The sequence below is a fragment of the Carettochelys insculpta genome, chromosome 5, assembly GCF_033958435.1.
Source record: "Carettochelys insculpta isolate YL-2023 chromosome 5, ASM3395843v1, whole genome shotgun sequence".
Classification (NCBI taxonomy): domain Eukaryota; kingdom Metazoa; phylum Chordata; order Testudines; family Carettochelyidae; genus Carettochelys; species Carettochelys insculpta.
Window position 1 is genome coordinate 39,213,219 of NC_134141.1, and position 27,494 is coordinate 39,240,712.

General features: G+C 41.0%; 1 protein-coding gene across 5 annotated transcripts in view; it reads right to left on the minus strand.

Annotated features, from left to right (window-relative positions):
* The window catches only part of SEMA6A (semaphorin 6A), a 154,825-nt gene that overhangs the window by 34,129 nt on the left and 93,202 nt on the right, over positions 1-27,494 (minus strand). For 2 of the 5 annotated variants that reach the window (XM_074994983.1, XM_074994987.1), the window contains exons 7-18: positions 24,653-24,743; positions 21,117-21,236; positions 19,368-19,456; positions 18,274-18,491; positions 13,998-14,129; positions 9,368-9,523; positions 7,155-7,331; positions 6,429-6,569; positions 6,226-6,306; positions 4,826-4,884; positions 1,035-1,055; positions 856-906 (exon numbers count right to left, since the gene is read on the minus strand). In XM_074994983.1, the coding sequence (XP_074851084.1) occupies positions 856-906; positions 1,035-1,055; positions 4,826-4,884; positions 6,226-6,306; positions 6,429-6,569; positions 7,155-7,331; positions 9,368-9,523; positions 13,998-14,129; positions 18,274-18,491; positions 19,368-19,456; positions 21,117-21,236; positions 24,653-24,743 (1,336 nt within the window). The remainder of the gene's footprint in view (positions 1-855; positions 907-1,034; positions 1,056-4,825; positions 4,885-6,225; positions 6,307-6,428; positions 6,570-7,154; positions 7,332-9,367; positions 9,524-13,997; positions 14,130-18,273; positions 18,492-19,367; positions 19,457-21,116; positions 21,237-24,652; positions 24,744-27,494) is intronic. The other 3 variants (XM_074994986.1, XM_074994984.1, XM_074994985.1) reach the window with 2 other exon arrangements.

Genomic DNA, 27,494 nt, shown 5'->3' on the forward strand with positions numbered 1-27,494 from the left:
GCTGAGAATGTGCTAATTTTGCTCCAAATTATCTCTACTTTGTTAGTCCAGCATTTCTTATTTCAGTGCTGCCCGACAGAAGTCCGATCACTAACCCCACCTCTGCACGGCTGAACTCAATGGGAACATGCCATTGCCTTAACTAGGACTAATACCATACTCCCAGAGCCTCTGGATATCTGCCATTAAAGGGAGATCTGTTGTGGAAGCAATGACTAACTCTTTGGCTCTGAAAGCCTGAACTTTCTGGTGTGATGGCCTTATGTCTTCAGATAGCCTGCTGGGATCTGCAGCACCAGGAAGTTAGGGAGTGAAATAGAGTGTGGAAGCACCAGCAGGAATAAGACAGCCCAAAAGTTTGCAAGCAGTTGAAATCTTTGTCTTTCAGGGCATGAGCCAAATTCTAACTAATGAGGCTTGCAAAGTAATTTTCCTTATGGTTAGGCTATTCCATAGTTGCCTGAGGCAGGGCTGGTTTCTCCTTTCCCTACAGCATCTGGTACTGGCTGATATCAGAGGTGGGATGTTTGGCTCGACAGACCTGTTTTCCTGCCTTCTTTTCCTTGGTGAACAGACAAAATGTACTTATCGATGTTCTGGTGAAGCTTGCTTGGGTCAGCTTGGTTAAAAGTTCAACATTTGGGGTGCCATTGAGGTTGGCCAGAAATTGTTTTAGATCAATTTAGTTTTGGGGGGATACAGATAACTGTATGTCAAAAAGGACAAATAATTCTAAAATTAGTGAATCAGGCCCCAATAAAACAAGACAAAAAGACCATTTCTATCATGGAGTGGGGTCTACCAGCTAACACAAGGATCTGGGGGAGATTTAAAAAAAAATATCAATAAACTGACCATACACTGTGTTGTAAGATATTTCATGATCAGGTGAAGGAGTTGAAATGGCTATGAAAAATAAATTGGGAAAAAACATTAAAAAATCAAGGCACAACAATATTTAAAAGGTTAGTAGGATAATCTCTTCAAAATTGGGCAACACAGATAGGAAATGACATGACTAAGAACTTCCTTACCATTCAGTGCTACAAAGGAATCTGAAAGAAAAAAACAGAAACAAGAGGTAAAAATCATTGTTTCTCACACATTGCTAAGTATTTGCTGCAAACAAAACCTCTGTGCTTCTGTTATTTAATTATACTTTGGTTGTGCCCAAGTGCCCCAATCAAAATCAGCAACTTGCTGTGGTAGATGCTGCAAAGATAGAAGATGACACAGTGTTTGCCCCAAAGAAATTATGAGCTATAGCCTCACAGCTTTAAAGACCACAGTGCAAGCAGACCCTCAGTCACCTCTTGGCTCTCTTTGCAGGATCAAGTCCCAATGTGCACTGCTTGATTCTGAATCATTTCTTATTCTTCTTTTATCATTAATTGGTACCAGATATCACCCACTGCCATTCAGTGTGGGTAACCATTATCTGGCCCATTTTTTGTAATTGTTGGCACAGAAAAGGGTCTTGAGGAGGGACGGGGAGAGGGCAGTTACCTCACAGGCCATTAGTTATCAAACATTTAAATAGAGACTCAACTTAAACTTACTTCAAACTGTAATTGGGGACAAATCATTACGTGTGTGCTTAAGGAAAAATTTGGAGAATTGCCCACTCTAACTTTTCTATGTTTCAGGCTGAGTTTTGGCAGTATTTGGTATTGTCTAATGGACCAAATCTACAGTGAGATAAACTTGGGTGTCTCTACGTACATGGCACCATGGTATGTAGTGAAGGGTGCAATGGAATTCTCTGCTTCAACTATGGAACTTTTTACAGCATAAATATAAAAACAGGCTGCCAGTGTGGTTAATGACTAAAACTCAAAAATACTTTAAGAAAAGTGGGACTGAACCCAAACATAGCAAGGGCCATTTGGATACTGTCCTGAGATAAGTACCCTATCTTGCCATGGGGAACACTCAAATAACCCAGCAGTAGACCTGTGTGGGAATAGCATAGGTGTATATGTAAGAATAGCCATAATGGGGCGTCTTGCCCAACATCGAGTCCTCTGACAGTGATCAGTGGCAGGCAATAATAAGAACAGGAAATCATCAAGTGATCCATCCCCTGTCTTCCAATCCCACCTTCTAGCAAACAGCAGCTAGGAATACCAGCCAGACTATTAACCATTGATAGATACATACTACATGAATTTATCTAGTACATTTCTGAAGCGTGTTATCATCTTGGCCTTCACAACATCCTCTCGCAAAGAGAGCCATGGGTTGAGTGTGCATAGTGTGTTAAGAGATATATCCTTTTATTTGCTTTAAACCCTGCTGACCATTCATTTCATTTGGTGACCCCTGGTTCTTGTGTGACGAGAAGGAGTAAATAACACTTCCTTATTTACTTTCTTCACACCAGTCATGATTTTATAGACCTTTACGCATCTCGTTTCCGAACTGAAAACACCCAATCTTATTAATCTCACCTCAAAGAGAAGCAGTTCCGTATCCATAGTAATTGCATTGCAGTTATCTGAACCTTTTCCATTGCAATATATCTTTTTAAAGATGGGACAATGGTACCAGCACATAGTATTTAAGATGTGGGCATACTATAGCTTTATACAGAGGAAATATTGTGTCTTATTCTCTATCCTTTTCTGAACGATTACCAGCATTCTTTTAGCTTTTTTGATTGCCACCACACATTGAGTGGATATTTTCAGAAAACTAAGACCTTTCTCTAGAGTGGTAACAGCTAATTGTAAGACTCCATCATATTATATGTATGGTTGGGATTATATTTTCCCGTGTGCAGTACTTTGGATTTAGCAACACTGAATTTCATCTGCCATTTTATTGCCCACTCACCTGCTTTTGTGAGATCCCTTTCTACCAATTTGGAATCTGCTTTTGACTTAACAATCTTCAGCAACTGTGAAGCATCTATAATTTTTGCCACCTCACTGTTTGCCTTTTTTTTCCATGTCATTTATGAATACTTTGACTAGTATTCACCCCAATACAGATCCACGATGCATCTCTCTCTGTTCTGAAAACTGACCATATACGCCTACTCTTTGCTTCCCATCTTTTAATCAGTTATCAATCCATGAGAGGCCCTTCCCTCTCCTTCCACGACAGCTTACTTTGCTTAAGAGCTTTGGATGAGGGACTTTGCCAAAGGCTTTCTGAAAATCTAAGTACATCTGATACAAAAGACTAAATCCTTGAGTTCTCTCAAGCAGAGGGACTGCAATAAGAAACAGCTGCATAAGGAAAGATAGGCCCCTGGCATTCTCCTCAGCACTGTGTCTGCAGGAGTCGGGGATACTCTGGCCTTCAGTCTACATGCTCCATTGCTATATATCCCATTAGAGTTGGCTCACTGCACATTAACTCCTCAATTCCAGCAGTTTTATTGCACGCGTGGTCCAATTGGTTTAAAATAATGTCTGGGTTCTATATTCAACAAACATAGGCAAGCCTAAGAATGATGGCTGTCTTTAACGCAGCCCAAGGCATGTCTGGGGTCTCCAATCAGCATATAAGATTTCACTACATGTGATGTTCTGCAGTCTCTAGGCAGCAGGTACTTTAAAAACTGAGTGACAGCTTTCTCTCTGAATTTATAAGGTACAAAGAGGCACATTTTCCAAAATGTTATACAGGGATCGTGCTGCAGAATTTCACTGCTTGGAATGAAGGGGTGAAATCCTGCACTCCTGCCACACCACAAATTTACCTTGTAAAGTTATATGTGGTATTTTTGTATTAAATTGCTCTCTAATTAAAAATGCTGAGGCTCTGTAAGGCTATTAAGGTATGTTAAGCCTGTCAAAAGGATCTCAATGTATCCTTAAGCACTGCTGAATGAATTTTTGACATAGATATTTTGTGTAAAGCCATGCCATGGGAGTGGATATTAAAAAAGGATTTTTGGCAGGGGTTTTCTAAATAGTCATTTTGGAGTTAGCACAGGCAGATTTTAAGGATCATTTAAAAAATCACTTCATATGTACACTACATGGATTTGAAGGTTAAATGCTTGATTATGTAACAAGTGCCGTTTCTTTCACTCCAAAAGCCATATTGGAGTTTTGGAGTTAGCACAGGCAGATTTTAAGGATCATTTAAAAAATCACTTCATATGTACACTACATGGATTTGAAGGTTAAATGCTTGACTATGTAACAAGTGCCGTTTCTTTCACTCCAAAAGCCATATTCTCCTAGCCATGTTCATTATGCTGGCTGGTACTGTACTCTGTCAGAATGAGTAGGGAGTGGAGACAAGGCTATGTACACTTTTCACCCCTTTCCACGTCACTGCTGTTCCAGGAAGGGTCTAAGGGTACCGCCCTGGCTGGCCCCTGTGGGTTGAGACTCAAGGTCTCACTAAAGAAAGAGAAGTAGCTCTCACTCTCACTCTCACACAGACCAAGTCACAATCTCACCGAATAGCTGTAAGCAGCAAATGCCCACTTTGCATTGCACAGCTGAGACCCTGCATGCAAGCCCATTCGCATAAACCAACCAAGCCCTTCACCCATGCATGAGTTTACAATGGCAATATGGATACAGTGTATACGGCTGCTATAATTGATATCCTTTAAAGCTGGATTTGTTGACAAAACAATTGCCACTAAAAGAAGCGCTTGTGTTTGTACAAACCAAAATGGTAAGTGTTCTCTTTAAACAAGCACACAAATGCTTTTCTTGGATTGGTTAATGTAAGTGTGGTTGCTGTTGTTATGGTGTTTTTCATTGCTACCAAGAGATATCTGGGCAGGTAACAGTGATTCTGGGCTGTCAGAAAGATTCTCTGACAAAAGATAACAGAGTGGAAAAGTTTTGCTTACTTTGGCAGTCACCCAGTCCATCTGTATTGCCATGCTCTATGTCCTGCTCAAATGCCAGCCTAAATAACAGAAACATAATGGTGTGAATAACAACACTCACAGGCCTCACCAGAAAGAAATCATACCATCTAAAAGTGAAATAAAGATACAGAGAGAAACTGGTCATTTCTTTACTACACCTCTGGGGAACATGCAACATGCAAACATAGACAAATTGAGTTATTTTCACCTGTTAATGGTTCTTTTGGCTGCAGAAGATGCTTTGATAAGTTTTTTTTCTGCAAAATCTACTACCTCTTGTATTGTTAAATCAGGCAAACAGATATGTATCGTTTTGAAAAATGGGTGAACATTTGTGAATAAAGTGATAAGTCTAAAACAAACAATGAAGTGATCAGAAAGCAATTATGATTCTATCTTAACTGGCTTGCACTCTGCAGATGGTGCATTAGTATTTTGACAGGAAAAATACTTTAAACCAATATGTAGGTACTGAACCTAGGAACACTCATAGATACAGAGATAAATGTCAATGCTATTCTACCAAATGGCCCAGGAGAGGCAAAATCCACACTGTTGTAATGAAGAGAATGCAACAGAACATTTATAGTTAACAAAGATCTTTGAAAAATCATTCTAAAGTAATATAATAAGATCATAGAAAAATGACAGATCTAGGTATAAGAATGATAATATAGCAGATATATGTTTACTGAGGATATATAAAGAAGCAGGACTAAGCAAGGCTGTCAGCAGGAATATAATGATTACCTAATGCTAACAATAGGCCTGTACCAAGAACCTGAAGTATAGCCAAGGCTTAAAGTGAACAAGATTTTGGTGTGTCAGATCAGGCCAAAATATGGACTTTTCAGGTGGATCTGTTGCCTGCAAGGAGGCACTTACAAATACATTAAAACAAGTATTGAAATTCCAGAAAAGAGAGAGACCCAACAATTCCTTTAATGTACTTCAGTGCTCTGATTCATCTTTGTAATACACAGCAAATTAGGAGAGATGGTTTTGGTTTTGTTGGGAGAACTGCTTCTGTAATCTAATTTGGATACTATTGCCTCTTTTAATCAGCTATGATGGCACCAGTGTGGTCCAGACTTGCTCATCCAGTTCTCCCTCTTTGAACAATACATGGAACTTACTATGTATTTATCTTTTCTTTTCTTTTCCCTAAGGATAAATAATCAGTGGAGAGTTTGTATCAAACTGTTCTCTGGAATTCCAGAAAATGCAAATGGGATGAAAACAAACATTTTCCCCATTCTTGTTCCACTACCTCCTGGTGCGCTTTTTTGAACATTTCTGCCCAAGAGTGAATCTGATTGGCATCATTGCTAAAGCCACTAGTTTTAACTCTCTTTTATCCAAAGTCAATGGTTACTTACTTTACACCAGCTAACAGCTGTGTGCACATCCCACCTTCCTTCACCCAGCCACAGTATGGGTCTCTGGAGGCTATGCAGGCCCTTAAGAAAAAAGAGGATCATGAAATACTTTGGCATATTTTCTTCTTCAGATCTCTAATGCTCGATATCCCTTGCAAAACAGTTTGTAAATGTGGGGAGAAACCTGGCCATAAAACACATACTTTTTGCACTTGCCATGACGCTCACATCGTCCCAGGGGAATCTTTATCACGCAGGTGGAGAATGCTACATATAGAGAACTGCTTTGTTTGTCAAGCTGCATGCCCATAATCCTCTTGTCTTCTACTCCATCATAGCTGCACCTGATTTGATAGAGTAGGGTAATGTTATAAATGGGTACTCTTGGCAAATTTAATTATAGCATAATGATTTTGTAATTTATGTGAATTCTAGAGGGGAGAAATGATCAGGCCAGGGAAAAGAATATTGTTGTTACTAAGGTATACAAATGATGATTAAAACAGATATATAGAAGGGAGAGCTCTGAGCAGGGAAGACTTCATGTGGCCCTTTGATTTTTGAATTCACTTCTCTCCTACTCTTTTATTTTTGAGGAGGGCTGAAGGTTGGGGAGTGTCTTACTTTGGGTGTGGATTTTTGAGGGGAATCAGCATTTTGGGATGGGGGTTCATTTTTGTAAGCTGCTGCTGTTTTAATCTTTGTTGGATTGTACTTTTGGGTGCTGAAGAGCTGCCTGTGATGGGGAATTGTCCATAGGTGATGAAACTAAAATAAATACACTGCAGGAACAGAGGAAAGCAAACACAAAAGTAGCATTCTAAAACTCTGAATTCTGTAGCCATCCCCTTTTCATGGGACTACCTGCACCATGGAAATTCAGATGTTACTGTTGCCCAGTAAATGAGTGCAAAGCATCAGATACGCACTTTTCAGGATTGTAAACGTTCATCTCCTCCAGGAAAAGGCTATCATTTAGGAAACCGCTGTTTCCTATCCGGGCCAAGAACTTCAATATGATTCCTTTCTCTGAGCCCAGGAAAACCACCGTTTGATTCTGATGTGGTCCAGCAGCAGTGTCTACTGCAATTTTGGTCAGCCGGTATCTAGCAGAACAACACAGCATCTGTCATTATATGCATTGGTTTATCATTTATTTTATCACTTTTTCCATTTGAAATAATAGTTCATAGCTTTCTAGTAATTATATAGGAAATGGAAACTATTTTTCAGTTAAGTAGACCCTTTAGGTTCACACACAGACTAGCAGTTGGGCACCAAACCGATGCTTTTTTGTCTCGTCAATATGTATGTTACACAGCTAGCAAAAGTGTTTGCAGCAGCAAAGCTCAAGCAGCCAGTTGAAGAGGTGCATAAGTGTCTGAAATCACTTAACAATTACCCTTCCAATCAGAAACAAAGGGTCAGTCTGACTTCTATGAACAGGGGAAGAAAATTAGTGCATGGAAATGTTTAAAATGTCACATTTTATTACAGAAAGCAATAGTGAGGGCATTCCATATTTACCCTTTTGGTAGTAAAAGCTGTGTCAGCACAATGCTGAAAAGCTACACGCTAAATTAGCTGCACTTATACTTCACCGCATATGACCATACCACTACCACCAAGTGAGCCCCGGGATAGGACAACATCAGCTCATGATGAAGAACAGCTTAGCTGAAGCTGAACCTGAGCGAGACAAAGGTGAGGCCAGTGGGCAGAAGAAAACCTTAGAGGAGTCTGCAGCCATGATGTGGTCTTTAATTGTAGGCACACAATTTGGTTCACAGTTTAAGAGTGCACCTTGATTGCTTGTTGCTAGTTCTCACATAGCAGCTTTCTGTCTTCTCAGATAGACTGGGAAATACCAAAGGTGCCAGTCCTTGATTATACATTCCTTACATATACCTTCCTCAACTACATCTGGACAACAGCATGGACATATAGCTGGACATGGAGCCTCCAGCCCTAATAAAAACATGTTGCAGCACAACTTCTCCCCAACATGCTTTACCACAAATTATATATAAAATCTGCCCTCCATGCTCTTCACTGGCTTTCAATGGAATAGTGAATCAAGTTCCAGGTTGCAATCTTCATCTTCAAAGTTGCAATGGCCCAGCCCACAGTATCTAAAGGACCATCTGTGGCTGAGACTTCTGCTTCTCTGGAGCAATGACATTTTCTACAATAAGGATAAAGCTTATCTACGTGAAAGACAGAACTTTCCTGAGGCCAGTCTGAGACTCTGGAAAGAATTTTCACAGATCGCCACAAACTCCATCACCCTTTTTCTCCAGGTGCTAGGTGTGTTATTTGAACATGTGTTCTCTAACAAACACATAACATGTACATTAAAAAAATAAACTCTTCTCCTAAACAAAACCCAACCCAAACTAACCACTACACTGCACACACACTTTCCTCCTCCCTGGGAAGAGAAAGAGAGTGAGAATAAATCATATGAGGCAGATGTTAGTCACTTTGCTTAATGTGCTACTGGAGAGTGCTTAGATATTATCATGATGAAAGCAAGAACCTTTAACAGAATGGCATAGAAATGTGTTTCCCAACAGGCTGGGGTGACAGAGTCTGAGGACTGTTGATTTATGTGCCTTTGTACAAAACTCTGTGTTGTTATTTCTTTTCTCGTTGTCATAGAACAGATGGGGGTTATGAGATTATTTCTGTTTGTACACTTGTGTAAACACTGAAACACACCAGCATGTATCCTGACTGACATCTTTGTATCCTGTGAACATATCCTGACATAGATCCTTATATCCTGTGGATATATCCCCTGGCTATCTGTTGAACTTTACCCAAAAGTCTTCTACAGAAATGTTTCAAATACTGACCCATAAGCTAACATGCAGGGCAATGTTCCCTGCTCTCCATTTCCCCTGCAATCTGGTTTCAGTGCCGCATGGTTGAAAAGGACTGAACGCTTTTTCAGCCTTGAAAGCTGCACTGGGAGTTCTGTGGCATCTACTCAGCACTGTCATCATTCATGGCTGGATTCATGCCCAGAACAGCAGAAATGGTTATTAGAATTTCAAAGTATTCTAAGCATAGTTCATTAACACATCCTGACAGCATGTTAAGAGGGTGAGGAAAATCCATTTGGAAGTTAGTTATTTACCTGACCATCGTCCTTAGGAACCAGGGCCTGTTGACAATTGAAGGAACAGCCTCATCCATGAGAGGATGTGTTTTGATGAAGTTTAAAGTATCGTCTGGGAACTCATTGGAGGTTATGTACTTTTCTAATGACACAGAGCCAGCACAGCAACCTGGCCTAAATAAAAGAGGGGTGGGGGGAGGGAAAAGTGCTTATTTAATTTAGTGCCTGAAGGCAAATCTTCTAAGTGAATTTCTTTTCTAAGCATCTGGCACTAGGCAAGAATGTGCCAAAGATTTTGTGCTGAACAATTCAGAACACCATCAAATGAAGTACTGTTAGATTTCCTTTGGGTCCACTGAGATGTTAGTGGGAGTCCTGGACTCAGTTCTGCCAATCTCAGGAATACTTTGATTTATTGCCAGCCAAGCAAGCAGATCACAAAGTTGAAAATACCCGAGTCTGTAGTTCATCCAGCCACATGGCGTTTATATAAATGTACGGACTTATTTGGCAAGATCCTGTACAGGCGTAAGACACACTCTCGGTTTTAACAGGCTGTCCTACCGTGTCACTTTAAATAGGGTGCCTTTATTCTATGTGAATTTACAAGAAAAAAGTTGTTTTTTTTTTTTTACAAGTGTAAAATAAGTTGTTCAAAATTAAGAGTCTGGTGTGGGGAAACAACACCAATGTGAATACCTTATTTATTTTGGTTTCACTGTGTTTCTGACAATCATGAGAACCCCCACTTCGGTGGTATGGCAGTTCAGTAAGCTCTTGTCTAACCAGGATCTGATTAAGTGGCGTGCTCGAATAATCAGCATGACTCACAGTCGGGCAGATCTTGTCAGTGGACAATGGGCAGGAGGGTGGAGGAGTGACATCAGGGCTGGGGTTTGCACAGAGCATGAGAGCAGTGCTCCCCACCCCTGCCCTCTCAGGGCTGCCCTGCTTCCCTCCATGCTGGGTCTGAGTGCTGCCAGAAGAAGCAGCATCAGGGTTGGGTTTGTGCACAGAGAGGGAGAGCAACACAGGGGCAGCTCTCTCAGTGCAACCCTACATCACTCCAAGGTCCAGCTGACTGCAGCCGGCAGGATCCTTTGCTCTCCCACCCAGCAAGAATACTCTTGATTATCTGAATATCTGATTATCTGGCAACCTGCCAGGCCCACGGATGCCAGGATATCAAAGAGTTTACTGTATCCTGAAATACATTGAAGAAACTTCACTGAATTAAGATAAACTTTAGTGAATGAAGATAATCTTTAGTGAATTAGGTTTAGTATCTCTGGGGTCCTTTGTATTATAATTGCAGCCGTTTTCATGATACTGTAGGATTGTGTGGAACTTTTCTAGGGACTTGCCTCTGTAAATGGTAGGAACTTCCAATAACAGTTTGTGAGAATGTGTGTGAAATGCATTTCCTAGGAGGTAGCTGGGAGGCCTTTGCCAGGAATGCCCTGGTGAAAGACCCGTACTCCTGAAAATCCCTGATCAAAGCCCCCTGAACAAAGGATGGACTAAATTTTTCACATGACTATGCTTGTTCTGAATGGAAACTGTGATCTATAGAAGGATAAGAACAGACATATTGGGTCAGACCAAAAGTCCCTCTAGCTCGGCATCCCGTATTGCAACAGCAGCCAATGACAGATGTCCCAGAGGAAATGAGCAAAACAGACACAAGTGTTCCATCCCTTATTACTCACTTCCATCCTCCTCCAGTAGAGACTAGGTATACCATCCCTGTCCATTGTGGTTAACAGCCATCAATGAACCTACCCTCCATAAATATAGCTAGCTCGTTTTTGAACTCTTTTATAGCCTTGGACTTCACAACAGCCTTTGGCAAGAAGTTCCACAGGTTGACAGTGGGGCACATGAAGAAACACTTCCTTTTGTTCACTTTAAACCACCTGCCTATTGATTGACCCCCCTAGTTCTTGCGTTAAGAGAAGGAGCAAATAACATATCCTTATTTGCTTGTTCCACACCAGTCATGATTTTATAGACCTCTGTCATATCCTCCTTACTGATTGCTTTTCCAAACCGAAGAGCTCTTTTCTGAAATTGTTTGAATTCCAATATATCTTTTTTGAGATGAGGTGACCACTAGGAAACCTCTGGGGTAGAGGCATGAAGAACTTCTCCTGCTGGACGCCATGTGAAGGTTGGAGTGAACCCTTGTAGGCTTATTAGAACAAGAGTATTTATTATTTTAGAATATTTGCTTTATCTGTAGTACTTTTTCCTTAGGAATAAAAGAAGTCTGCATAGAAAGTGCTGGGTGATAAGTTGTAACTGTTGGCAATTGCACTGTGTGCTGTCTCTGAGAGGAAAAGCAAGCAGGCCTATCTGGGCAGACTGTGTTTTGTAAGGAAAAATCACAAAAAGTCAGGAAACTGGTCAGCTGGGAAATATCCTGGTCTGGATGGAGGGAGGGGTCCACCCAAAGTAGAGAACTAGAGCTAGAAGCTGGGAGTGGGGTCTTTGCTAGAGAGGAATACAGGTGCATTTGCCCGGGACAAGGACATGCACTATTGTAGACATTTGCCCAATAGGTAGACTGAAATGTAGTCTTATGTTTCTAGGACAACTGCAGTGCAACCTACCCATTTTATTCCTGGAAATTCTTCCTGCCACCTATGATAATCCGATCAGGGCAATCCCAGACTGAGAAAAACAAAATCAGGTGGTTATCTGCTTCATAACTACTTCCTCCCGCAAATGCTTAACCTCTTCCTCTCTCCACTTACTACAATTCTTCAGTTGTAGTAAAGTTGGAGGATGAAGGACTGAATGTCCCCTCAACTGGTTCTGAACACTTACTGGTATAGTTCCATGGAAGTCAATGGCATTATCTCAGTTTACACAGAGGCACTAGCCTGCCTAGAAAATATATAGCCTACAGATTTAAGTGAATTTTCAAATATAGGTTCCTAAATTTGGAACTCAAATCCATATGTAAGCACCTAAATAAAAATGGTCTTGTTTTTAGAAAAGCCTACTGCCCCCAGATCCCATGGACTTCAGTGTACTTTACAAGTTATCAGTAGTGCTAAAAATCAGCTGTGAAAGCCAAATATCTGAATTCCTTCTGCCAGTTCATCCCTTGGCGCAGGTCACGTTAGCTTCTTTTGACTTAGGTTACGTCTGCACTTACCAGAAACTCAGTGTGGTGGTGGTTGATCTTTCAGAGTTTAATTTAGTGCACTAAAGGGAGCCATGCTAAATAGAACCACCAAGGCTCCACCGTTGATTCCACTACTCCTCATAGCCATGAGGAGTGTGGGAAGTTAGTGGGAGAAACTCTCTCTCCTATTGATCTCCGGCTGTTGGGATGGCAGGAAAAATCGATTTTGGATACGTAGACTCCAGCTACACAGTTCACGTAGCTGGAGTTGCCTATCTTAAATTGATCATTTCCTCCCATAGTGAATGCTTGACATATTTGTTAGGCAAATATTGGCTCAGCCTCAATAGTTGTGATGCAGATTTACCTGCTGGATGATCCCCACAAAACCACTGAAAAGGGTGTTCGCCTATAAAATCCAACTGCGGTGGCAGGAACAATCTTTTCTCCCCTTCATCTCAATATCCTTTATATGAATGGATATTTCAAATAAATGAACTTAAAAGTGCTTGTGCTGCCTTGAACCACTGAGGCAGCTTAGCATTTTAATGTGCAATGGCTGGCAATACAAGGATCCCTTGTGGTTACAAAATCTTCACTGAATGCTAGCGAAGCTTATGGCAGGAGGGGAAGGGGAACGCAGGTACTGAGATATTAAGGTGACATATACCTACTTGGACAGTAATCACAGCATATAAATCAAGCTGAAGATAAGAGACCCTCAGGACTAATGAGGAGATTGAAATGTAGGTGAGTATCTAAAACATAATGGGCCAAATTCAGACTTTGTGTAACTGGGTGCAACCCCCATGTAAGTTGCTTGGACCTAATTAAATGCTGACATCAACAGTGGGGTACTTTATGGATTTGGTGCCAGATTCTACCAACAGTTACAGTGGTATAAAAAGTCTGACATAAGTGGAGTTATTCCTGTTTGCACCACTAAGTGGAATCTGGCCCTGTGTGTGAGTGAGTCAAAACTGAGTGTAGGTGGCAAGGTTGTGAAACAAGAACCAAACTGTTATTCAATGGGTCTGCAAAATGAGTGCAATGAACACTGGGAGGGGCATGGAAGGGAAAGGGACATAGGGGAAGCGATTAATAAGGGGTATTAAATAAAGCAGATCCCCTTTTCTTAATCTTATACACTCTGCTAAGTTGCTTCTCCTTCTCCTCCTTCATTCCTCATCCTTGGCACATTGGTTACATTTGCTATGTTTCCCTCTGAATGGCAAATTGCTGCCATTCATTTCCTGACAATGTGTCACTTCTACTGCTTCTAAGCAATTCTTGGCTTTGACCTAATGGGTATGATCCTGATATGATTTACTCTGTATTAAAACAGACTTCAGTGGCCGACTCCTGATTTACCCTACCATAACACAGATCAGAATCAGACCTTATTTCAGTTAAAATATGCATTTCCCCTTACATCTATATCACACATTGTTGCTCAAACTGGCAAGCATGCATTGTGTGAGCCAAGACACAAACTTTCAATTTATAGACACATACCTGGGTTTCGGCACTCGTTCGTCAGGAACTGGGGTCCATGTAGAATCTGGAGACTTTTGTTCTTTGAATCTCCCCGTAAATACATTGGCAATATCAACCATGTCATAGGCACAGACTGCAGAGCCAGGGATGCTGCAACATGACATTTCCCAGAAATTGTTACTCATTATGCAGTTATGCATAAAATTTTGACTGAAAAACATGCTGCATAGAAGTCTTCCTGTCACAGGCTAATCAGGACTGAACTTTCTAACCTCTGGGTATTGACAGTAAATGGCTGCCCCACGCAAAGTTTGAAATGTACCAGTGGGTTGTCAGTTCCTGTCAGCACAACTTGTCTCAAAAGCCTCTAAAAAGAGAATGAATTTTAGTAATCCTGAAGCGGGGAAAGAATCCAGGAAACTCTGCTCGCCACTGGTGATGCATGAAGTGTAACAGGCTAGCCAATTTAGCACCCACTACTTGGAAATTCAAGTTGTTGTAATTTATAAGACACTCTCAATACTGATTTTCACAGTCTTTGCTGGGCCCCAAAAATACAATCTAAAGATAATTTGGAAGATGGAGTTGATGTATCTCTGTGCTGAAGGATCTCATTAAGCCTGAGACCAGCTTGAGAAACAGTGTCAGACCATCCTTTCAAGTTCAGAGATCCATCAGATTTTCCTGTTTATTTTTAACTGACTTCCGATGCGCAGCTAACTTAATCAACCATAAAGAGCTTTCAGAAACAAATAGAATGTTGCTTATAGCCACTAAAATTTTAATTTAGACTTTCTGATTATTTGCATGTAACCGGATAGTTACCATGTCCAAATATAATTACATCGTTACACAAACATGACTTGCACGGCTTAGAGGTTTTCCTTGGTCAATGACTTTAAGGTATGAATTATTCATTAATCTACCTTTATTGTTTACACACGATCTCTTGCATTTATGTCTGACTTCTGCTGCTTGATTTTTATCAGATAAATATTGAGCGCCAGATGGCCAAGATTTGTAATCAGGCATTTTAGTTAGTGGATTATTATTCACCAAAACAACCTTGCACCACAGCCTTTGAAAGTGGGAACAAAACTATAAAAGGATACAACGAGACTCAGCAGGGAACATAAATTGATATGAAAATAGTTTTCTAAGATTAATGAGAGTTTGCCATTTGAATTTCAAAATTCAACATCCAGAGGGTCAGTAAATGAAACAGAAATCGGGGGATCTGACTAGTCCTATTTGAAACAAATGGCGGTGATTAGTTCTCCAAAGGCAGAGCTGTCCCATGGAAGGAGACAAGGTGCAAATGTTGTTAATGGGAGTCTACATTCTGAAACATTTTTAAAGAGACACAAAGAGAAAGAGAAGTTCATCTGAGTAACACCAGGGCAGGGATCAGCAACCAAAATAGCAAGAAGAGCCATTTTTTTCCAATTCAGTTAAAAATTCAATACTTCAAGAGCTGCAATGCATGTGAATGAGACAGTCCTTAATAAATTATGTCAGGCCATACTTTTTGCAACTTCTATTTTAAGAGCAGCACACTCACAATGATTTGTAATGCAATACATTTACTGCAGGACATTCACAAACTTTTTGCATATTCTATTTCCTCACACTTTACATGCATGTGTTTGTACCACTGTCTCCTCGACTTTCACGCCCAAAACTCCTCTCTCCCTGGAGGATGCTGGGGGGAGTTATCCAACATTTGGAGATCACACATTGTTTGCTATTTAGATATGAGTTGCTGTTCATTTTTGGGCTTTTTGACCATCAAAGTTTATCAAAAATGATCAGGCAGGTTTTTTTGTTTTTTTTTTTACGTGACTATTACAGTGTCAGGATCCATAAAAAAGAGTCCTTAAAGAGCCGCATGTGACTCCAGAACTGCATGTTGAAGACCCCTGCACCAGAGTGAATATGTTCTTGAGAGTCTAACTGAGGGATGCCTTGAGTATTCTGGGCTTAATCCCAAAAGGTGAAGAGCAATTGCTGGAAGTGCTGAATACCTTCGATTGACAGGGAAGCCCCACTAGTGATGGAGGAGTTCAGCACTTTACAGGATTAAGTCCCGAGCAAAGGGCCAAAAGCAATTTAAGAGCTGGAGGTTTGGTATGGAGAACAAAAACACCTACAGAGCGTGACTGCACATGCCCTGCAGAGTGGAGGCAATGCCAGGGAGGTGGATACGGGAAGGACAAAAGTCTGGCTATTGAAAATCCCAGCAGGTGGCTCCATTTAGTCACTTGCTAGCACAGCAGAACAGCAAGCCCTATCTAATATTCCCCACAACCCAGTAGCATCTAGAACCAGCCCCATCACCACCCTTCCTACCACCCACTTCTAGTTCCTGTAAACAAGACCCTGCTCAATGGATAAGAAATTAGCTTTAGCCACTCCATGCATAGACCTACTGTTGCAGTGTCTCCAGCTACTGTGTACTACCCTTCCAGCCCTTGCAAAAAATGACTTTTCCCACTGGAATAATGTTTTTCACTATATATGATGGTTGCCAGGTCTTAAATTCTCATATAATATATCCCAGAGCTGCCTGCCCTGCCCCCACACCTCCCCAGCACACTATAAACTCCAGGGCCCAGGCAGAGCAGGTGGAGAACTTGGGGTCTGAGATTCAGATCTTGGCTCGGTAAGGGAGCTCAAGGCTCCTACCTTTCAACAAGGTAGCGGGGTTAGGAGTTTCTTCCCTGCAGGTCTGCCAAGGCTCTGGGCTTCAGCTTCAGGGAGATGGGTCTCAGGGCTGTAGTAGTAGAGACCTTATTCATTACTAACAGCTCAGCATGCAAAACTCTGGAAAACTTCAATTTAGAGACAAGTCTGATGGTATCGCTCACTTTCTGGGATTTTATTTTATTTTTTAATTAATTATTATTTTACTAAGGTGATTTGCATGAAAACAGAGTCATCGACTCCTGTTGCTTGGTTTTTATTTGAAGTCATTTCCTGCAGGTCTGGCATAATTATTGCATACCACCAATTCTTAATTTTGTTGTCAGAAGCAGCAATTATACATCGGAGGCCTGTGCTTGCTCTCATTTGAAATCAGTGGGAGTTTTGTCGTTGACCTCGGAGGGGGTCACTCTTCGATTCTAGGTGGGAAATGTACAACAAGAGCAGATGAACTCCAGCAATAAAGTTCATGTTGCAGCCCAACGTCCATTATAATATAGAACAGAGGGGAAAAAAACCAGACCGCCTAAGGCCCTGCACCACTTTTTCTTTAATTAGAACATTTTTAAAACTTTTCCTGAGACCTCAGTAATTACATACAGTTACATGTTTCAATAACTTACTGAACAGCATGTTATAATATATACTAGTAACAAATGCTAAACAGATGCCTTTACATACTGAACTATAAAAAGCAGGTGCTAGAACAATGGGTCCCATTATTACTTATTATTTATGTTGTTGCAGTGCCCTTAACAAGAACAGGCCTCTATTGTGCTTGGATCTGTACAAACACACATGAAGATGTCTGTGCACAGAGGAGATCCTGCATTCATTAAATGGGAAAAGCTCTTGTCACTTGGCAAGCCCCTGGCTTCCCTCTCACATCACTGAATCCCCTTTAATGCAGCATCCTGGGGTTACAGTTCCACTGGCTAAGAAGAGGCAGGAAGGAGGCAAACTAGATATGGAGTCTTCCAGATTGTCCACTACAAATTCATGGTGAGAGCAAGAGCACTTAACACAACATGAGGTTTTATGTCCATTGCTATCTTCTCTGCAATTTGGATTCCTTTATTGTGGGTGTGTTGGCAGTCAGGTCAAGACCTGAAGAGCACAGCTGTTCCAGAAGACAGGCTGCAAGGGGCCAGCAGGAGTTGGTAGGGTGAGGTGGCAGACCAGAAACATCTGTATGGAGCTGAAGGGACTCAGAGGTAACCAGGATGGAACCCACAGCTTCTTGTAGGGAGCTGGGAGGGTCAACCCATGCTTTGCCAATAGAAGGATGAGTGCAAAATTCTGCTAGTTGGATGTTTCCTGTTCCTATGTAAAACTATTCCAGCAATGAGCCTAATGTATGTGCCCATGTGGCACATGATTTAAACTTCATCTCAAGTATCAATCATATAATTAAATAAGCAATAGCAGAGTATTTAAATAGGGAAAGAGTATGCCCATGTGGATACGCTAAATAAAAATTATATTTTACTAGTTGCTGCTTGTTGTTTTAAAGCAAAACAAAAGCTGCAATGAAGAGGCAGGACATGTGGTACGTGAGAGGAATAAGCCAAAAGGCAACTGTATGGGTTACCTGTTATAGGGAGTGGAGAAGGTTGCCAACACAATATCATGGCCATTGATATCGATAACATCTGTAACAGCTTGCAGTATGTTAAAGTAAAAGTGTGAATCTCCAGGAACTGAGCAGTTCAGGCGAGCCTTGAGAAAGGAAGTCCATTGTTTTTCCAGAACTCTCTGAGATCCTCCCATGTCATTCTTGCAAACCTGAGCCACTCTGGGGAAAACTACCTGCAGCGAAGGTTAAAAAAATAGAGAAAACAAAATATTTCTTTGATCAGAGAAACTTCATTGGATGTTTACCTTAAAACATAGAAAAGACACAGTGAAGTGCTTATTATAATCCCATGTTTCCATAATCTGTGACAAATAACAAACAGAGGAAAATTCAGCTTTGGAAGAGTGTGCTGTGAAAGATAAGGCCGTCGCATTTAATACCCAGCCATAAATCCGTCAGGAGATCAGTTCTCAGCCCATATAAACTCATTTCCATACAGACTGCTTAGCTTTCTATTTTCCCAAACAAAAGCACTTTATATTCACAGTCCCTGCAACTCATGCTGAGAGCCTCTTGGTCTCATATCTTCAGCACTCAAAACTATGCAAACCTTGCCCAGCTTTGCATTCATACCCCGCATCTTTGTGACACTGGTCAACTTTTCTGTCTGCTGAGTCGGAAGTGTATTGTGGAAATACCAAAAACAGTTATTCAGTAAGTGTTCAATTGTTCTTTACAATATGGCAAAGAACAAAATCCCTGCCTTGTTTACTTAGTACTCCTGATACTCCTAAGTATAGCTGCCTCTTTAAAGTAAAAATTTAAGTACTATTTAATATGAAGAATTCAATGAATTTACAATGTACTTTGCAGAGTTAAGAAAATAAAAGAGCTTCCAGAACATATTGCTACCATCACGCTATATATCCAGAGCGTGCAATGTTTCATTCCAGCCAACCTTTTGGCTCGAGCAGCAGGATCCTCTCAAAATGATGACCTTGTCATTGTGATTTATGGTTCTCATTTCAAGGTCATTCCTAACAGAATTCCAAGGCCAGTTTTTTTTTTCTCCCTGAATATTACAAAAGAATTCAAGGCACTTCCCTTACCTTTCCCATACTGTTGTACTCCACTGCTATTTCCCGAAAGAAGAAGTAAATGTAGTCACCATAATCCACCGCCTGAACAAAGTATGGTTCTGGAAACAGAAAACACATTCTGACTAAGTGTGTGTGCGTGTGCATGTGTGTGTGTGAATATATATTATTAAGTTTCTCTCTGGCTGTGTGTACACCAGCACCCTACTTCGAAGGGAGGATGGTAATTCGGGTGTTGGGAGTTTATTAATGAAGTGCTGTGGTGTATATGAACCACCTCATTAAGCAAATTTCCCCCCACGGCAACTTCAAAGTGTTTAACTTCAAAGTGCAGGCTCGCGTCCAGACGCGGCTCACCTGCTGGTACTTTGAAGTGCCCGGGGTGAGTAAAGGGACTCCAGAGTACCCCGGGTGAGCCGCGGCTACATGAGAGCCGGCACTTTGAAGTTATACACTTTGAAGTTGCCATGGGGGGGGGATTTGCTTAATGAAGTGCTCCATACGCACCACAGCACTTCATTAATAAACTCCCAACACCCGAATTACCATCCTCCCTTCGAAGTAGGGAGCTAGTGTAGACAAGCCCTCTGAGTATGAAATATATGCTGCTCTTATTTGTGCCTTTGACTCATTTTTATTTTACATAAATATGAAAATCATGAATAAAATAAAAATGAATCAAAGGCACAGATAAGAGCAACATATATAACTTCATATTCAGAGACAAACTTTTTTTTTTTGGAGGGGGGGAGCAGAGAGTTCAGTTTTCAGACATTTCACCCAGCTAATGGCTTATCAGACAGGAAAAACATCCATTCTGACTGGAGATTGGGCTGAAGGCAACTCTGTGGAGAACCAATGCAAGGCAATTATGGACTTGCAGGCATGTTGCTGCAATGACCCCTCCCCATGGAGTTCATCATGAGAATGAGGAAAGGTGAAGATGGTGACACTTTGAAATATGGATATGGAGAACAGGAACAAGGGTAGGTCCTTATGGCCAAAACCTCACATGTGGAGAGAGTAACAAAACATACAACTGCTGATTGCCAGACTCAGCAACAGCAGTAGGACATACAGATGGATCCATGGGGACCTGGGATTCATGCACATACTGGGCTAATGGTTTCTTTCCCAACTCCATTCTGATTCTGCACTTCTGCATGCAAGCCAAGCCCTTACACTTGAGCTTGTCTCACTGTGTCACTGCTATTCATGACACCTGTGAGAGGGTAAGCAGTAACTTTCTTAACAGTGAGGGTATTTAGAAATTGCCTAATTCCATAGCAAAGCTACACAATAGCTAAAAGCTATAACATTAAGGCTTTGTGTAAAAAATTATATGTCTGGTGATAAACCATAATATTGCTGAAGAAATTCTTAAAAGCCTGATTGTTACCTACCACAGTCCAAGGGAAGGAGTTGGTTCAGGCATAGACCAAGAACATTTGTCTCCTCTACCAGCCCTGAAAATTCTTTTTTTTAAAAATAATAGCTATAAAATACAAGATTCAGGCTTGGAAAGTTGGATGTGTGTAGCTTACTGTGGTGATACTTGTAGTTTCTTTCAGCATCTAGTAACTCGGGGAAGGGGCCGGAGAGAGAAAAGGTACATAAATCAGTGTAGTAGAAGATGTAATATTGTTTCTGCTATCTGGCAGAAAGCATTGCTGAAATGAAACTGTACCAAGATCTGACAGCAATGCAAGACTTTCATCAGACATGTACCTCCTCTCCCCAGTTTATTTTTTGTTTACTCACCTTTCAACCATTTGGAGTCATGTTTGACTGTCCTCAGGGTTGGGCTATCTCCAAGGCTCCTATAAATGACTGCATCTATTGCAAGGAAGTCAGTCACTGTGGCAGAATACAGCTTTCCCTCTTATGGGGTGAGAAGGAAAAAGAAAAAAAAATAAGGAGGGGAGAAATAACGTAATTACTTCCCTTCATAAATCAAATGAGACGGGACAAATGAAATCATCTCAATCTCTTTGGAATGAAAATTCTGAGTGGGTAACTAAAATGTTGCTCATCTTTAAAATGAAATGAAAATTTCAGAAGGATGCACTGGAAAAAAAGTATATTTCTAGAAAATGTCCCGTTAGATAAATTGGACCTGAAATGTCCAGCCCCGGCCCCCCGAAATGTCCAGTAGTCATTGTAGACACTTCTACAACAACATACCACCAGTAATCTAATGTGATTGGAACAGTGACTGGAAAAGTCTAATTTTAAACACATTTTAAGCAAGTCTGTGAAACTATCATGGACGACTAGAACTGGAAGAAAAATCTAGCCCAGTCCCCTGCCCTCATGGAAGAAACAAACACCATCTATATTGTCCCTGTTAGATATATAGTCAACCTGTTCTTAAATATCTCCAGTGATGGAGATTCTACAGCCACTCTAGACAATTTATTCCAGCGTTTAACCACGTTGACAGGAAAGTTTTCCTAAGTCCAGACTCAACCTCCCTTGCTGCAGTTTAAGCCCATTGTACTTCTGGAGAGCACTCTTCCTTAATTTTGTTGTGCTAGCTAACTAACACATTATACTTTCTTCCTATTTGGTCTTTCATCTGTTGAGAGCATCCCTACTCTACATTCTCAGCTCAACGACCATCAGGGCATGGGATGACAATGCAAATATGTAACTGTGACGGGACTGATGATGGCTCCCTATGCTTGTGGGAATCTGATCTATGCTTAGGTATCTTTACCTCTAAATGAGCATAAGAGCAGCAAAGCTAAGAATGTGCTGTAACAAGGCACAGCAAGGACAAGAGAGTGAGGCAAAGCCTCATAAGTTAAATGACAAAATTTAGTTTGATAGCAATTGGAAAATCTGCTCACTGTACTGTAGGGCTATTTCAGGTTCTAAGAAATATCTTTTTCACCCATGATAATTCATAGTAACACAAAACATAGAATATAATGCAGATGCAGTAACTCAATCTCAGTTGTGTCTAAATGAAATGGGTACGGGCTACATCCACCCCACTGGGAGATGTACTGGTATTAGGCAGGAACTTATCTACACTGGCTATATGACAAAGTGGGTGTCCCCTTGTTCAAAGGTTTCTGCACCCTTCTGTCTTCCCTCCTCTTATTTCCAGCTAAGAGCAGCAGACAGCATTTCATTTTCCTTCACAGTTTGAAAAACAGATTAAATCTTTTCATTAACAGTACAGTATTCTAACGTGTGCACCATGAGACTCATAGCAGACTTTGCCTGTATAAAAATAGGCTTACTTTCTTAGGCAAAGTAATAGCACTAAAACACTGAAACAATAAAAAGGGCTGAACTTTTTAACTGTGGGTATTGTAGCTCAACATCAATATAATCACTCTCCTTTTCTGGCATATGCCATTAGATCTTGCGACTAATCACGCTCCACACAAGCTATCTACAATAGCTGCAAGAAGGGTCACGTACACATAAGGGCATGTGAGAGATTAGCCAGGTGGGCTAGCTCCCTAAACTGCTGGCTGCTACAAAAGTTTTTCCCAGGGGCTCAGACTTTATAATCTATCAAACACAGAATGGTTTTTAATGAAGCTTGGTGAGTTTACTTGCTCCATTCTGTAACAATTTATTTGACCAACTTTACCGCTTGGACTGACAGGCAGTAGTCCTGATCCTCAGAATCTCATTATTCAATTAACTAATTTGCGAAAACTTGCACTGTATCTTGCTCCTAGGAACTGATCCAAAATGAACATACTATAAGAATGTGTGATACATTCCTATGACATGGGAATGATGCGTCGTTTGCAGCAGCTGCTTATGTAATACCCTTGTGCAGTGCTTTTTTCATAAAAAAGAAAAAAGGAGCTAGTACTCAGCTGGCTTCACCCCTGCCCCACTTCTCCCGCCAATCCTGTGGCAAGTGTCACAAAGAAAAGTACTGATTTTGTGTTAGAAGATGCTGTTTCTTTACAAACCTCTTCCTCTGGAAGCCTTGAACTTCTGGATTAAACAAGAGAAGTCCACAAAGGAAGGTCACTCTCCAGCATCTAGAAAAATCTCTCTAATTTTGTCCTGACTACGCTTAATGAATTATTCATTTGCATTTTTAAATTAGATGGCACTATTAATTCATATTCTGCTGAGCGAGAGCATACTGCATCCTACTAGAGCATCTTTTCTTTTTAAAAGACAGCAGCATGTCAGTTCAGACACTGTAGGTGGTACTCTGTTTTTATGGTTACAGCACTGATCTCCACTTAGTGGTTGATCTGTTTGTGAAGTGCTATGTTCCCAAGTGAATTTCTAACATCATTTTCAAGAAGTAGATAGTCACTATTTTCTATGTAACACAAAGATATTTGAGAAAAAGAACAGCAGTAATATTATCCTAGGTGACTAACATTGCTATCTATATTACAGCCTAAAGAGAGATGTGGTCACTAGGGTTCATACGACCACAAGTGGAATAATTAAACAATGTAATCAGAAATCTGCCAAAGGAGAAAAGTACCAAAATATCTTTGTATAATCAATGGCTCAAATTAACACAATTAATATGCACTCACATTTTAAATGACTGTGAAAAACACCAGTTAACTGCATTCTGTTACATGCAGCATAAATCATCATTAAACCAACAGATTTCTCTCCTTCCCCTGACACAGCTGGGAATGATCTGTCAAGATGTTTCTACTTTTTAAAAAAACACAGCACTTCTGCCTTCTTTGTTGATGCAGAGAAGAACACATTCACAGATATTTTTAAACCTCTCTGAACTGACCTTCCTTATGAAGGGCACCTTCGTTTTACACAAATATAGGATCATAGTCTGCTCCTGCTAAAGCCAATGTGAGTTTGTCCTTGGCTTTCACAGAAGAAGAATAGGGTCAGGATTTCTGTCTTACACTGATCTGGCATTATATTATCTCTCTTCTAGTAGCATGAATCCAGTAAATATGAATCAGAAATTGAGGCAGTAGACAAAGTTATTTATGGTATTGAAGTTAATCCCACAGTTTGTGAAGTTTCCTGCGCTAATGATTCCTGGTGGCCCCTATTTTAAGTTACTTACTCAGACACATTTTAAATGCTAAGTCACTTACTGAGCCACATTTTAAATGAGACCTAAGGAAGAGCTCTGTGTAAGCTGGGAAGCTTCTCTAACAGAAGTTGGTCTAATAAAAGACATTACCTCACCCATCTTTTCTCCCACATTTTAAAAATGTAATGTTGTGTGGGGTGGTACTGTATCATGGGAAGCAGGACCCGCAAGAACGGAAGGAGTAGGTTATTCTCACTTTTCCTCAGTCTCAGTTGTGTTTATTTACCTGCAAACAACGCAACATTGGCATGTTTTGCATCATAGGGGCACCTGGCCATTCCACTGAACTCATCTCCTAGGAAGTCCAGCGTATCCATCTGAAAAACAAACCAACAACAGAATTTCTTCAGAATACAAAATTAAATTTCTTACCCAAGACAAAACCTATGCACCTATGGTACTGTTCATATTGGGGCAAGGAAGAAGGCCCTTTTTGCAGCAGTGCTGCTACTGTACATTAAGAGCGTCTCATTCTGATCCTCATTAAATTCTACAAATGCCTTTAGCTGCTATTTTATCTCTACATGGGTTTCCTGTTGAACTATAGTGGATTATGTGGTCCATGCTTCTGGAAAATATTTAACTGGTATCCTCCAGATGATGCAACAGCAGTGCTATTATCCAAAACAGCAGCCTACAACAACTCATGCAAGTGAGATGGAAAGCATGAGATATTTTGCATGCGTGTCTTTTTATCCCCTTTTAAATTGGGGCACTGTTTGGGGTAGTCAAAACTTTGCTATTCTCTCTTCTGATTGGCATGTTGGAGAGGAAGGCTTCCCAACAGTTACTGCATCCACTAAGCCTGTAGTATACAGAACCACTCTTACAATCAAGCAAGAATTAATCTGTGCAGTAGTGCTAAAACCTTAGACTTAAGTGTCACCCCTGGGAAATTAATTCACCATCAGGTACAGTAATTATACAAATAACCAGCTCAACCTTCTGTAGTAGTTCAAGAGGTTTTAGTAAACTACAGAGAAAGTGCAGATAGCACATGTTTAAGACTCATATATTACAATTGGTAAGATTACTCAGCAGTTCAGAGATAGCTTAGCCTTTTATTTTACTTTTCAACAATGCAAGGAACCTACAGGCCTGTATCCTGAAAGACATTGGTTTCAGCAAGTCAGAAAAAGTAAAACAAATCTATGATCCTTTGCATAGAAAAGATGGCCCAACAGTAATCCTAGATTTTGGGGGAACTGGGAAAAGCTTGGTCAAGAGTAGGAGACAATATCAGCAACCACAGTAACATTGAATGAACCCTGGGCCTGGTCTAACCACCAGCTTGCTAGCGCGATAGGTAATGAATATGATAAAGAGCTATGTCACTACTAGGTTAATATACAGGATAAGTGCAGCCAATATTATGAGGGTGATGAAGTAAGATTTAGACATGGAAGACTAGGCATTGGAGTGAATATTTGAGATTGTGCCCAGGTCCCAAAACACTCTAAGCTACCACGTAGTTTTTCATCCTTCACTGTTATCTACCATGGACTTTAGGGTTTTGAGGTTCTGGACCATTAGACTCAGTTGGCATGCTGGGGAGAGGGCTAGTCCTTTGTTGCTTACCCTCAGGTCCCCAAAAAAGGCTTGCACATAAGAATATGAGCATACGCAGAGAATGACATGAAAGATATCCCTAATACTGTATATTATAGCTATTTATTTAGGTGGTGTGGAGGGTTTTTTTTTTTTGTCTTTACTAATTATTTTTTTTTTGTGCCAGTATGGGATTGCATGCCGCATCAGCACCTGGGCAGCTACAGCAGGGTACCCAGCCAAGTGGCAGGCTGATCCCAACAGCTCCGCAGCTGGGAGCCGGCTGGGGTGCGAGCCCTGTTAGCAGCTCCAGCCCAGTGGACCAGGCCAGGGCTGGGGGGAACCCTCGCATCCCCGGTGTTCAGAGCTGGCTGGGGCACAGAGCCCCATCCACAGCTCCAGCCCCGGGGGACCCTGGCAAGGGAGAAGGGGGTGGAGACCCGGCTGCATACCGGCTCCTCATTTTTAGAAAAAAGCACTGGCTTTAATAAAAATAGCTAAGGCTTTGCTTTTTCCTCAGTGTGACTGTCTTTGCCATTTACCCTGAGGTTCACTTCAGGATATTGAACTTGCCAGTTTTAATTCTGTGGAGCCTGATTCTGGGATAAGAACCTTATTAACCCCTACAGCTCATTAATTAGTATTAATTGGCAATCAATACAGTTATTTTTAACCATTAAAAAGGATCAGGCTACGTCAATAACTTATACGTTGAGGTAAAAAACCCTTCCAGCATATTTAACTCACTTCAGTGGTATGAACTGTGTAAATTTAATGCAGAGTTCAGAATTGCAGAGTGTGATAAATAATCCATCTAACACCATCAACCTACCCCCATCAACTTGAAACTCATGTGTCATGAAACCAAAGTCATTCAATGGATGCTTTGCTATCATTTGTTTCCTGCCATGGATCTCTTGTGTGAAGACCTTCCATTGCGCTTCTGGGATGGGAAGGCACATAAAGTGAGGGTGCAGGGAAGTGAGCTATCTCAGAGCTCCTTCCCGCTGCAAGGAGCAGAACATTCCAGGGTCATCTGCACTTTCACTTTACGGGGCTGAGGGATGGCCTTATCTTCCCTTTGGCATGTCTCCTGTGCCCTGGTGCTAGCTGTAATCCCTGAAATATAGTCAGGGAAAGTCTGTGCAGGTGTCAGAGTGACCTTCTGTAGGCCCCAGGAGACATCACCGTGCAGGCTCTCAGAGCATAGCAACAGGTGAGGGAATCAGCATGGGCCATATATCAAATGGAATGAAGCATCTGCAGAAAGGGTCCTCATACTAGGATGCCAAGAAAATCTGTATTTGTACTAAAAATAGCTATCCGGCATGAGGACTCCTAGAGGTTTGTTAGCAACATGAATTGTAGTGTGCACTAAGCAATGACAAACAGAAGAATAAACTTAGGACTGAAAACAGGAAACCTTGCTACAAGATATAGATGGGAGGTTGGGGATAAGAGAAGGAAAAAACAGAGAAACTTTTTTTAACCAGACTGGTTGCTCTGACTTCAATTCCCCT